This window comes from Antedon bifida, chromosome 4 (assembly GCF_963402885.1).
Source record: "Antedon bifida chromosome 4, ecAntBifi1.1, whole genome shotgun sequence".
Taxonomy (NCBI): domain Eukaryota; kingdom Metazoa; phylum Echinodermata; class Crinoidea; order Comatulida; family Antedonidae; genus Antedon; species Antedon bifida.
Genome location: NC_136229.1, coordinates 31,199,672 through 31,213,812, shown reverse-complemented (window position 1 = coordinate 31,213,812; position 14,141 = coordinate 31,199,672). Strand labels below are relative to the sequence as shown.

Below are 14,141 nucleotides of genomic sequence, written 5' to 3'. Positions count from 1 at the left end.
CAAAACCTTACAATGGAAGAGAGCAGCAGAAGAGCACGACAACATCCTTTGCCTCTCTCCAGATGAACATGGTTGCCAACCTCCACATTGAATAACTGTGAGAGTCATTTCTGATTAGAGGAGGTCAAACATTCACTTTTAGACAACTTTTTTGCTGTCAGTTAATGTATTCTAATGCATAAGATATTGGATCTATACAATCAAAATGCTACTGTTTTCAAAATGCTGTAGCATTTTGTTACAATAAAATATAATGTAGTTAGTTTAGCACAGCTCTGATATGCTGAAACTAGCCTTAGAATTCTCCAAAAGTTTGAGAGATTTTCTGTTTCCCTCAATATACACTCGTCAGTTTTTACAATTCATTGGGCGAGAGTTTGATACAGTATACAGTATATGTGTATCTAATCATTTTTTTTTAGCCGGAAAAAATTGTGGAAAACAATTCTGTATTTGGATAGGCCTATACATGACAAATTGTATAAGAAATTTCACATTAAATGTTTACATAACTGTTTGATCAATAGAGTAAATAGTTCCATAGTCTATGAACGATAAGGTTAGGCCGGTCATGCTAAACCAAACTAAGGCTAGCATAAAGAAATTAACAATAGCAACATTTCAGCTCTGAACACTCCCTCGAGTTTTACCCTCCCACACTTAACCTCAAAAATACACCCCTAGCACTAAACAAGCATATTTGATTAAAATATTATAAAAACATACCTTAAAGATTGCATATTGTGTCCATTTAGGCTGGGCTCAGATAATTGCGTTGTTGCATAACACACCATAACTTATATTATCAAGCTGTTTATAAGTAAACAGCTACTGGTTAATGTACCATGTTTCTGTAGATTTTAGGGAGATAGATCGAGCCCTCAATATCAACAGTTATCAACTTGATAAGAAATAATCGCACAAGTGGTTAGAAACAACGCCTCATGGTCAGGTGTGATACAGAAACGGAAGAATGTTATCACAAGGACATGTTCAAGAGGTCTGGACGCACTCGCAACCAAAGCAAACTCATCAAGCCTTGTTTGAATTCTGTCTAAACTTATGAACATAATACCAGACTAAGCATGTCTGTAGGTTTTGTTCTTGTCATGGTCTGTGGTTTCTTGCATCTCTGCTTTTAGAAAGCAGTTTGATCATCAGACCATAACAGAGCTTTATGAAATGAATGTTCGTCCTTTGACCTTGGTGGTTCTTTCTACTAATTATACACCAGTTGAAAATTAGTATCATCATTTATCGTCAAATAACATTTTCAAAAGAACAATATACAATAATGATATTTGGCAGGGATTACATATGAAAATAATTTGTCCTTCAAACTGATATTTCAAGTAAAATTCTTATAATATTGTTAAGGACGTCAATGCACGATATTTGAATACCCAGTTTTAATAATTAACTGTGTTCATCATATATGCCTATAATAATTCTTTCTAGCTGTTTTCTTGTATTGTATCTGCAATCTCTATTGAGATTCAGAAATGAATGTTGCCCAACAGCATCTTGTTTTCCAATAATCAAATTTGCCTTTAAATTTATAAAAAACGTTTTCCATTTGACTAAAACAATTCAGTTGAGCACAAAGATTTCCGAATTTATGAAACAAAAGTTTCTCAATTGAATACGCCAATTATTTCACTAGTCCACCTCACACAGACAAAAGTGTGCTTTGTTTTTAATAAACCACCATAGGCTAGTGCAGGCCTAATATTTAAAGCTGTAATAATAAAAATATAAACAAAAATTGACCTTCGAGGGTTTCAGTTTTATTTCAACATCAGAATCATTAATTAAATAACCTCTATATTAAGATAAATTATAAATATTTAACAATATTAAATAAAACAGTTTTGGGCTACTAGAAAAACATTCAATAAGATGACATTAAGCATTTCCATTTTTAGACATTGTGGGATTGCTGTGTTTCCTTTTATTTTCATGATAATGTTATTCATATTATGTGAAGATTTAATGTGAAGAAATATAGCTTGCCAAATATTAATGTTAACTTTTATGTAAAGGTTTTTAGTATCAAAACTATAAATAATTTGTTATTAAAAACATTTTTTGATGAAAATAAACTATCTATTATTAAAACCAAGCTGAAAGATTAAATAAACTATTTTTTTCTTTCAGCAGAGGGGTGAGGAGGAAAAAATGTATTTAAAAAAGAATTGTTCTTTTTTGTTTTTCAAAACACAAAATTAATCTTTAATTTAATAACATTATTATTTAGTTTCTTTAGAGCCAAATATTTATAAGTCTGTGTTCTGTGTGATGAATAATTCATATTATTGTAATACTTCGCATATACATAATGCAGGTAAATGTTTCTCATCTACATAATCCAGGTAAATGCTTTTCATTTACATAAAGCCAGACAAAAAGGAAAGGCATTCGATTAAACAATTCTATACTGTGATTTAATATAAACTGTTTAGTTTTCTTTACAGCCAGGTAATATTGTTCATAATTACTGTATATATTGATGGCTTGACTTTCTATATTAAATAATTTAAACATTTTGTAAATAAACAAGCGGTTTTATTTAATAATTTAGTAACATCTGCATGGTTAAATTCTTAAATTGGGACGGAAATCTACTTAAAAAATGTTGCATGGTTCCTAAAAGCAATGTTCTTTTGATAGAAAACAATCACAATTGTACTGGTGATGAACAAAAATACAAAACAATAATTTGCATGATGACAAAGAAAGTTATAATGATAGAATATGCACTTATACAATAAAAATCTAATTAAAATACGAAAACTGTAGTTTTCTATGATTCAATCTCAAGCTGTACATTTAAATAATATACAGTTCTATACAAAATATGACACGTTTGTTATATCAGGGAAGTGTTCACTCGTCCCTGGTTATAATATCATCACAAATCTCGCATTTCGCAATCCATAATTCAACGTAACGCATGACTTCATCGTGTAAAGCTCTGTCTACACTATCAAACTAGTTTGACAAAAAAAGTGTGAAGTGCCCAAATATGGTAGTAATATGACATCATCATGTCCATATATGGGCACATTACATTTTTTTTCCACATCAAGTTGGTAGTGTAAACAGTGCTTTAGACTGTGAGAGAAAATAGTAATACATTGTTAAGATGTACAGTAATTTCAACTTTTCATTTATGCTATTGGGGTGATTTATAGCAGATTTAAGATTAATACAATTATATAAAAATAATTAATTTTAAACTAAATTCTTACTTTTATTTGTAATTCAAAACGATTTACCTTTATTTATCCAAAATTTAAGCCACAGAGTAACATGAAATCAAAGTGCAGTCATTGGCACATGGATTGCGAGATGGGAGTACTGTGCTTTCTATAATTACTAAGTATTAAATATTTAATTTATCTAAAAGAAAGCTCACCTTCTGTGTTTTTATATAAAATTGTGAGGTTTCCTCGCTGAAAAATATCTAAATTCATCTGTCATTTGTTGCTTTGCACAATTAATTAATCTATTCAAACGGGAAACTAAAAAAATATAGACATAATTGATAATCTAACATAATATAAACTTACATAGCTTAAAAATGGTTTATCTAAAAGCTGCAAGGAACATTCCATTTTTATAAGTGCATTGATTTGTTGATTCTTGAAACTTTTCTAATTGAGAAGTGCATATGTTTCAGTTTTTTTAATAAAAAAAAAACCTTACTTACAGTCAACTATCCCAATACCTGTCACCTTTTGACTGGCGTACTATGTCCGGTCTCCGGAAAGTATGATATACCGATAGATGTTGGGATCTTTTGGACCTCAAGAAAAGTATCCGGTATTGGGAAAGTTAACTGCAATAGAATATTGAGTAAACCTCACAGCTACGTCAGTTAAAAAAAAACCCCAAGCAATGGGTAATGTACAGTTAGAACATTATAAGATTAAAACAATAACAGGTTGTGTGCAGATCACACAAATACACTATTTGTGATAGTTCTGAGACCGACCATTATTTTAAGTATGTAATAAAAAAAAAATTAAAGTTAAAATGTAAAATGTTTCCCATATCATAATGTTCTTTAGCATTTGTAAGTTTGTCGAGGCATTTCCCCATGAAATTCAGCAAATCAAATGTCCTGAGTTACAATGTTTTATAAACAATATCTCTTGAGGCAACCAGTTTGTTAAATAGTTTTAAATGACATTTGATCATAAATAAAATAAAACAATAAATAAACAAATGAAACCATCAATCAAAAACCACTTCCGCACAAAATACACAACAGGGAATTTACAACAATATGCAAATTAATTGTTTTCCATCATATCGATCCTGCTATTCTGTCCTCTATATTGTCCAATGTAGTAGTATAGTTTGCACATTCTTTCATTGTTCTACTCAGATCTTCTTTATTTTAGTCTGCTTTCCTACATTCCTACTTTCATTTCTCTCCACATCTCATCCACATTCTTTCATTGTTCTACTCAGATCTTCTTCATTTTAGTCTTCTTTCCTACATTCCTACTTTCATTTCTCTCCACATTTCGTCCACATTCCTTCATTTTTCTACTCATATTTCCTTCATTTTAGTCTGCTCTCCTTGATTACACTTTGTACTAAACTTCTTCATTTTTGTATACTTTCTCTTCCACTCGATTTTACTTTGTCTGCCTTCATTTTACATCTTACTTTTTTACATCAACTTTTCAGCTTTCCTTCATTTTGCTTTCCTTACATTTTACTCCACATCCCACCTGCTTTCCTTCCCACTTTATTGTACTTTGTCTGCCTTCTTTCCTTCATTTACTACATCCTATTTGCTTTCCTTCATTTTAGTCAACATCCCATCTGCTTTTCTTGATTTTACTTTGCTTTTCCTTCATTTTATTTATCAGCTTTCTTTCATTTTATTTTGATTTTCCTTCATTTTACCTGTCAACTTTCCTTGATTTTACTTTGCTTTTCCTTAATTTTACTTTATCAGCTTTCCTTCATTTTATTTATCAGCTTTCCTTCATTTTACTTTGCTTTTCCATAATTTTACTTATCAGCTTTCCTTGCTTTTTCCTTTCCTTCATTTTACTTAGCTTTTCCATAATTTTACTCCACATCACCATCTCTTTACTCCATTACTACATTCTAACTTAAAATTATAAATTATATATAATTTGTGCATATTACATCCAGCAACTTCCCACAACATTGCTATTTTGACGATGATTCGGACAATATATAATTTAGCTAAAATATCCCAATGTTTTTAAAAGTAAAAACTTGCTGCTGTCATATTAACTGGAACTGCTTATACTCCTGGAACCTGGCCGAATGATTTCATCTAGAAAATACAATTACAAAATAAGAATTAATTTATATGTATACATGATAAATCAATACTAATTTAGTAAATAGTCATTCACCCTTAAAGAGAAAACATATTCCTTGAAACACTCCAAAACCATCAATTTTTTTAGGTTCCAAAAGTATCACAGAAAACCTGTTTTTGTGCAAGCCCAAGGGTCTCTCGCTCACAAACGTTTTATTGATTGTAGGATAAATTATGATTTCTTATTCTGGTTTCTTTGTCATTTGTCATGGAGTACCAACCATTTTTCTGTTTGAGTTCATGCCTATTACAGTACTTGCTAAAGTGGTACTGTACATTTGACGGACATTATTATCATGTTACTTTTAGTATTATTTGACCCTATCTATTATACATATTACAGAAACTGAAAAAAACCCAAAACACTTGAACCGACAAGTTGACATCCTTAAATAAGGAGTGTCAACAATACTTATTATTCTATTTGAATAGATGACAAATTTTTATTGTGTTTAAAGTTGAATGCTATTTGTTAAAGGCTGCAATTATTATTAAGTACAATATTTATAGAATACACAATACAATACCACAGCTAAAAGGAAAAGGAGACTGAAGTTCATACAAAAAGAACACAAAGATTCTATTGCTATATAACCTGTTGTGTAAACCTTTTGAGGAAATACAAATAATATACATTACAAATATAGTAATGAATGTTTATAGGGAGTTTTCAGGGGTTCAAAGATCGCCTATTCCATTCAAGAAGGCAAAACCAAATTGAATGGAATAATCTCTTTAAGGAACATAAAACACTGATTATGTTTTATAACCCACCAAAATCAGTTTAGAATCACTGGTTGCGACACTTTATACAATATTGTATTCATATGTTTAATTGCATATTAATTTCAACCAATCAAATTTCATTTTTAACTTGTTGTTTAAATGACATTAAATACTATCGTATCGTATGCGTAACAAATAAATTTATATTCAGTTAAAAAATAAATGTTGGTTTCTGGACAAAAATTTGATTAAGAAAGTGGATAGTGCATGTGTAACTTTGAAACAAATTGTGATACCGGTTTTTACAAACTACTCACCTAAATAAACTCTGACAATTGCATCACAAACAAAACGATACTGCGCTGTTGTCTGTATAAGCATTGCGCGTTGATCTCTCATTGTTTTCACTATATCCAATGGATAAACAGGTTCATTAGATTCTATTAGACACATAGCAGTTTCCATTGTAATGAGTACACCGGTTCGACCAATGCCAGCACTGTCAAGAAAGCATTAAATAATACTGATACTCATACTGATACTTGTGGTTTCATAAACATCAATTTTTGTCTTGATGTTACCCCCAATACCATCAATAAATACCCTAGTAGCTTTATAGTGAAGCGAAAGGGAATATATGTTTTAAGACTGCAGCCAACTCCTAATTAGGGGACACAGGAAACTCTCATTTATTGAGGGATACCAACAAGTGCCCTCTTAATATGGATAATTGGATAGGGGTGTCTGCTAACTAAGTTGTTGGTTGGTTTTAATGTTGAATAAGAGTGTCTCAAAGAATAGCTTTAACCAGGGAAGTAAGTTCACTCTTCTCTGGTTATACTGTAAATTAAAACAATCAATCAATTCTAAACAACATGTGAATGGTATTATGTGAAAAAAAAAATGATGTGTCTATGGACACAATAACGTAATATCATATTAGTTGTGTACATCATACATTTTTTGTCAAACTACTTTGAAAGTGTAGACAGAGCTTAAAGCTACACTATCAAAATGTGACAACAAATGTGATGTACATGGACATGATGATGTCATATCATTACCATATTTTGGCACATCATACTTTTTTTTGTCAAACTATTTTGATAGTGTAGACAGAGCTTAAAGCTACACTATCAACATGTGACAAAAAATGTGACGTAAATGGACATGATGATGTCATATCATTACCATATTTTGGCACATCATACTTTTTTTTGTCAAACTATTTTGATAGTGTAGACAGAGCTTAAAGCTACACTATCAACATGTGACAAAAAATGTGACGTAAATGGACATGATGATGTCATATCATTACTATATTTTGGCACATAATACTTTTTTTTGTCAAACTATTTTGATAGTGTAGACAGAGCTTAAAGCTACACTATCAACATGTGAATAAAAATGTGATGTAAATGGACATGATGATGTCATATCATTACCATATTTTGGCATATCATACTTTTTTTTTGTCAAACTATTTTGATAGTGTAGACAGAGCTTAAGGCTCTTCATGTTTATCAAAAACTGAACTTAATTACTTTATATGGAATATAAAATTAGTAAAAAGGTTCATCTGGATCTCTGTATAGTATTCAAATAATTTTTCTTTTGGATGATCCAAAAGAAAAATTATTTGAATATGGAATGTAAATATGTAATATTGTGTACCTGCAGTGTACCACTGTTGGCGCTTCCATCCCTACACGATGCTGCCTAACACGTAAGACAAAATCTAAGAAATCTGAAGAATCATCAGGAACTCCGTGGTCAGGCCATGCTATGTATTGCATCTGGACAACATTCCGCGTTTCATTTGTCTGTCATGTATAAGAATAATAACATTAAACTCATGTGACACAACAACATTTTTTGTTTCTTAATGCTTTTCTTTTATAATTACTTTTTATATTATTTGTTTGTTGTTATATTGTTCAGCTCTTTTATAACTGCATACATATATAAATTGTATAGTAGTACTGAAAAAAGTGTATAGTATAAAGAATAAATAAATAAGGCAGTAGAAGAAATATTTATTACGAATAAGTATAATATGTGGAGTTAGCATATTGTACCAAAATGGAACAACCGTCGAGGAACATCTTTCATACTGCTCTACAACAAATAACAAAATAAACAACTTAATTAAAAAAACATCTTCACCTTTGTATTAGTAATGACAAATTCCCTATTGGCAAATGAAGAGCTTTCGTCACACTGTGTACAAGTAACTTCTAAATGAGGTGGGTAGGTCAGATGATGACCTAGTTCTGGCCAGTATTTGTGACATTTCACCTATAAAGAAATAATAACATATACTTTTTATATAAAGTGATAGGCACTTAGTTAATCAATTTTAAACATTAATGATGAGGAAATCTGTGGGAGTAGACACAAACTTGGAACCTTCTGCTTGATATGCAGATGTCTTAACCATTAGACCACTTAGGGCTTTCATGGTATTGTTCAAACTCGATTGGATAGAGTCTCTTTAACACCCTTGGCGTGGTATGGCAAAAAAGCATGAGGTTTCGATTCCCACACCCTCTAAATAGAAAATATTGTTTAGAGGATGAACTTATTACTAATCATTCTGTAAGAAAAATGTTACATTTAAATGTTGAAATTGGTTTGTACCTATAGTGGGTTAACAATATAAGCATCTTACCCTTCCCCTTTCTACATTTGCAGTGAGCATAACAATTAGGCTACAATTCTGTTCCCATACCATGTACCAGAAATCACCACATGTATTTGGAAGAGGACCCTGAGCTGCTATGTATCGGTTTATTAAACCAGCTTTTGAAATTTCCATCTGTAAAAAAAGAAAGAAAACCAATTAATTAGATGTATCATTCTTATTAATATGTCACTAGTTACTAGTGCTTTACAAATCTAATTGTATTAAGCTATGTCAACACTACTAGTTTACCAAAAACATTGTGATTATCCCAAATATGATAGTGATATACCCAAATATGGTAGTGGTACGACATCATCATGTCCATATATGGGCACATCACATTTTTATGTCACATAAAGTTTGATAGTATAGACAGAGCTTTATCCAATAGAAACAGGTCTTCGTAAATGGCCATACGAGAATCAATTATGTCATTTTCTCTGTTATTTCTTTGATAAATTGTTCTTTTCTGATAAAAGTTTGTTAATATATAAAAAGTTAAAGCTGATATTTTTGTTCTAAACCAAATAAATTGCTCAGAATTTTGAATTTGTCGTTACAGGCAGTAGGTATAGTACATACAACAAAATAGTTAACCCAACACAGGGTCATAGATTACAGGTTTCTGTAAAATGTTTATCTAATCTTTTAGTACTAAAGTTCCTGCCTGCAACAAAGCATTACTGTGTACATACATATTGGATTTATGATAAGAATGTAGATATCAAACTAAAAATAAAAAAATAAAAATGAACTAGAATTTAATTCGTCACTTTGACGAATTATAGGTGATCATTTTTATCATTTTACTGAAATTAATTTTTTTTTAAACATGCACGTACGTTAACATACGATCGGAAAATGTTGATGTATGCCATCCTATTATATGCTTATAGTGCTGAGTTGTGCCTATATGCCATATACAATATGTACAGTATATACTGTATATCTATATACAGTGTAGCATAGGTGAAATTACGGGACACATGTTCTAATTTTTTGGCATGATGACGTTATCAAACTAAACTTTAAGATAACAATTTCGAAAGATAATTAATTGAGCAAAAAAATATAAGATTTGGAAAAAAATTTGGCACGTAGAAGCGCTGTGCGCGCTCTTTGAATTGTGTATAACTTTGACGAAAAATATGAAAAAACTACTTTTTCACTTCAACTGGCCATATGTTAACGTCACAACATCCGATAGGCTTAATTTTTATATGAATTAATATCTACATTTTATCAGCTTTCATAATAAATTATAATCATCAAGGTAACCTTCAATTCTGAAGAGCTGTAAGATATTCAAATTTACTGCGAAGGTGAAATTACACGGCCTACGTTATTTAAGTTTTTACGCGTGATGACGTCATTAAAATGAAGGTAGTGTCAACTCATGATAAAGATAATTAATTAAGCAAGCACATACTGAAAGTTGTGTGAAATTCGAGCACACATAACCAAGATGCGCTCTGTTGAATGTGATAATCTACACAAAAAGATAACAAATCCTAATTTTTAAATTCAAGTGGCCATTTGATGACGTCAAAACATTTTGTACGTAAAATGTGTACATGAATTCATATCTACAACTCAATGGCTTCCAGAATAAGTTAAAAAAATCGGGGGTCATCTTGCATTCTGAAGAATTATTTTCATTTTAAAAAAGACTTATTTTTTACCATTTTCAGAACTTTTGTAAAATAAATGTGCGCATTTTGTCATTTTTAACGTGCTCGTATAGCGTTATTTTAAGTCGGAACTGACTCAAATTTGGTGAATGTACTAAGGATGGTGAGTAGAATGAGATTTGTAAAAAAAATTCATATTTTTTACGCTTTTTAAGTATCGCGCGCGCAAAAACGCATTTTTGCGCAGTAATTTTTTGAAACACGCAAATGGCCTAATTCATGCTCTAAATTGATCAAAACTTAATTTTGAGCGTTTTAAATTTTTAACGCGCGATATCACGCGCATGAACCTACGTGCGCGTGCGTTTTTATTTGCTAATATTTTTACCCTTGATCTGAAGTTTACGTGTAGTGAATTTCATTAATATGTGATAATGAATTATGGAGATATGATTGATAATGTGATTTCGCAAAATGGCGTATAAATGTCGTCACGGATGAGTGATCACGCTGGAAAGCTTATTAGGATTAAGTTGTATTATTTGAAAGATATTCTGAAATTTTTGTAATCATTGACATTAAACTTTTTGAGATAATTGTTACACAAAATAGTGTACAGAAACAATAAAAAGAAAAAAAATAATAAAAAAAAAAAAAATAATAAAAATAATAATAAAGATTTTATACAATAACAATAGGTGATCATTTTATTCTAAATGATCACCTAATAATTAAAATGAGAGAATTTAACTAGCAGTTAGTTAACCCATGGTTAAACTGGTCATAGATAGATGGAATAACAATATTGAATCCAAGTAAACCACAGAAAAACATTATACTGATATATAACTGACAATTGTACTTACATTTATAGCATTCGCATTTATATAATCCCCTGATTCTATTTCTTTTAATAATATTCTTGTTACATCATCTGGGAAAAACCAAACAAACATATTAACAAACAATTATTAAGCGAGTCAAATGGCCGGGCAGTTAAGGTAGGGGTGCCGTTTACCGTACCTAAAGAGCCAACAACATCGGCAAGGGTTCGAGGCCGACTCGCTCCTAGTTCTGGTGGTGGAACAAGTCTTCTCGGATAAGGACTATAAACCGTAGGTCCAGTGTACACAGTTATAACCTGTGTGCACTTTAAAGAACCCAGTTCATTATTCGAGAAGAGTAGAGGGTTACCCCGGTGAACTGGTTCACAAAACAGCCCCTGTATCAGGGGGGTTACCACCTATCTGACAGGACAGTGATTAATTTACTATTGGTAATCCTTGGCCACATAGCCTAAAGACATAAAATAAAACTAGAATTTATTTCGTCACTTTGACGAATTATAGGTGATCATTTTTATAATTTTATTGACATTAATATTTTTTAAACATGCACGTATGTTAACATACAATCGGAAAATGTTGATGTATGCCACCCTATTATACGCTATAGTGCTGAGTTGTGCCTATTATATGCCATATACATAATGTACAGTATATACTGTATATCTATATACAGTGTAGCATTGGTGAAATTACGGACACGCATCATGTTCTAATTTTTTGGCACTGATGACATTATCCAAATGAACTTGTGGATAACAATATCGAAAGATAATGAATTGAGCAATAAAATATAACAATTGGAAGAAAATTTGGCACGTAGAAGCGTGGTGCGCGCTCTTTAAAATTTGTATAACTTTGACGAAAGAGATGAAAAAATTGCTTTTTAACTTCAACTGGCCATATGATAACGTCACAAGATTTGATAGGCTTAATTTTTATATAAATTCATATCTACATTTAACCAGCTCTCATAATAAGTTATAATCATCAAGGTCAACTTTAATTCAGAAGAGCTGTAAGGTATTCAAATATACGTTGTAGGTGAAATTACGTAACCACCGTTATTCAAATTTTAAGACGTGATGACGTCATCAAAATGTAAATTTTGGCAACTCATGAGTAGCATAATTGGTTGAGGTAGAATCAATTAAAAATTAAAAGAAAATCGATCACAGATAAGCGAGTTACGCTCTGTTGAATGTGATAATCTACACAAAAAGATAACAAATCCTAATTTTTAAATTCAAGTGGCCATTTGATGACGTCAAAACATTTTGTACGTAAAATGTGTACATGAATTCATATCTACAACTCAATGGCTTCCAGAATAAGTTAAAAAAATCGGGGGTCATCTTGCATTCTGAAGAATTATTTTCATTTTAAAAAAGACCTATTTTTCACCATTTTCAGAACTTTTGTAAAATTAATGTGCGCATTTTGTCATTTTTAACGTGCTCGTATAGCGTTATTTTAAGTCGGAACTGACTCAAATTTAGTGAATGTACTAAGGATGGTGAGTAGAATGAGATTTGTAAAAAAAATCGTGTTTTTTTACGCTTTTTAAGTATCGCGCGCGCAAAAACGCATTTTTGCGCAGTAATTTTTTGAAACACGCAAATGGCCTAATTCATGCTCTAAATTGATCAAAACTTAATTTTGAGCGTTTTAAATTTTTAACGCGCGATATCACGCGCATGAACCTACGTGCGCGTGCGTTTTTATTTGTTAATATTTTTACCCTTGATCTGAAGTTTACGTGTTGTGAATTTCATTAATATGTCATAATGAATTATGGAGATATGATTGATAATGTGATTTCGCAAAATGGCGTATAAATGTCGTCACGGATGAGTGATCACGCTGGAAAGCTTATTAGGATTAAGTTATATTATTTGAAAGATATTCTGAAATTTTTGTAATCATTGACATTAAACTTTTTGAGATAATTGTTACACAAAATAGTGTACAGAAACAATAAAAAGAAAAAAAAAAATAATAATAAAGATTTTATACAATAACAATAGGTGATCATTTTATTCTAAATGATCACCTAATAAAAATATCTAAAAGCATCGGAAAAAAATGATCTGATCTACAGTGCACATGGATCATTCAAAATGTAATCATAATATGTGACATAATATAGAGCTAAAATGATGTAATGAAACAATGAAAAAAACTGGTTTTTTTAGTGGCCTTAAATAAAGTTTTTTTCAACTTACATGGAGCGATGTCTCTGTACCTATTTTTGCAGATATTGTCAGGATGTCGACAAATATTCATTGTCATTCCTGGTTTTTTTCGGTATAATTGCTACAAAAAAAATGAATTAATGATTTTTCTTGTCAATTTTAGTATACTGCATGCGTAATGGTTACATTCATAACAGAGACTAAACTGTCTAAAAAATTATTGCTCTGTCTACATTATAAAACTAGTTTGACAAAAAAAGTGTGATGTCCCCAAATATGGTCATATGCCCAAATATCGTAGTGATATGACATCATCATGTCCATATTTAGGCGCATCACACTTTTTTCACACTATCAAACTAGTTTGACAGTGTAGACAGATGTACTTGGCTACTGTATTGTAATTGACATCATTTTGTGTGCTTGTGATAGTGTAGTCATGCAGTCAATCTGTAGCTTAAAATAAAGCTCTCACCTCAAATTGAACCAATGCTGTACCACTTTCTAAGCCCTCCCTCAACAGCATTATGGATTCTGCTAAGGCATCTAAATCTGGAAGATTTGCCACCCTCGGACTCTCAGGAATATATTGAAATAAAGGTTCCTCCTCTTCCTCTTCTGCACCGACGTAAACTGGGAATCAAACACAATAATAAATCAATTATCAATCAATATTTTGAGTAA

The 14,141-nt window shown here is 31.1% G+C and overlaps 2 protein-coding genes across 8 annotated transcripts in view; both read right to left on the bottom strand.

The window, feature by feature from the left end:
• Window positions 1–975, bottom strand: part of LOC144839797 (uncharacterized) — a 49,335-nt gene extending 48,360 nt beyond the window's left edge. For both annotated transcript variants that reach the window (XM_078695295.1, XM_078695296.1), the window contains exon 1: window positions 727–975. In XM_078695295.1, coding sequence (XP_078551421.1) covers window positions 727–794 — 68 coding nt within the window. In that variant the 5' untranslated portion in view covers window positions 795–975. The remainder of the gene's footprint in view (window positions 1–726) is intronic.
• Window positions 976–1,765: 790 nt separating this feature from the next.
• LOC144841544 (tyrosine-protein phosphatase non-receptor type 4-like) overlaps window positions 1,766–14,141 on the bottom strand; it is a 64,412-nt gene continuing 52,036 nt past the window's right edge. For all 6 annotated transcript variants that reach the window (XM_078697933.1, XM_078697936.1, XM_078697935.1 and 3 more), the window contains 8 exons: window positions 13,933–14,090; window positions 13,488–13,578; window positions 11,284–11,351; window positions 8,772–8,918; window positions 8,267–8,398; window positions 7,775–7,923; window positions 6,418–6,599; window positions 1,766–5,326 (listed from right to left, as the gene is read on the bottom strand). In XM_078697933.1, the coding sequence (XP_078554059.1) occupies window positions 5,280–5,326; window positions 6,418–6,599; window positions 7,775–7,923; window positions 8,267–8,398; window positions 8,772–8,918; window positions 11,284–11,351; window positions 13,488–13,578; window positions 13,933–14,090 (974 nt within the window). In that variant the 3' untranslated portion in view covers window positions 1,766–5,279. The remainder of the gene's footprint in view (window positions 5,327–6,417; window positions 6,600–7,774; window positions 7,924–8,266; window positions 8,399–8,771; window positions 8,919–11,283; window positions 11,352–13,487; window positions 13,579–13,932; window positions 14,091–14,141) is intronic.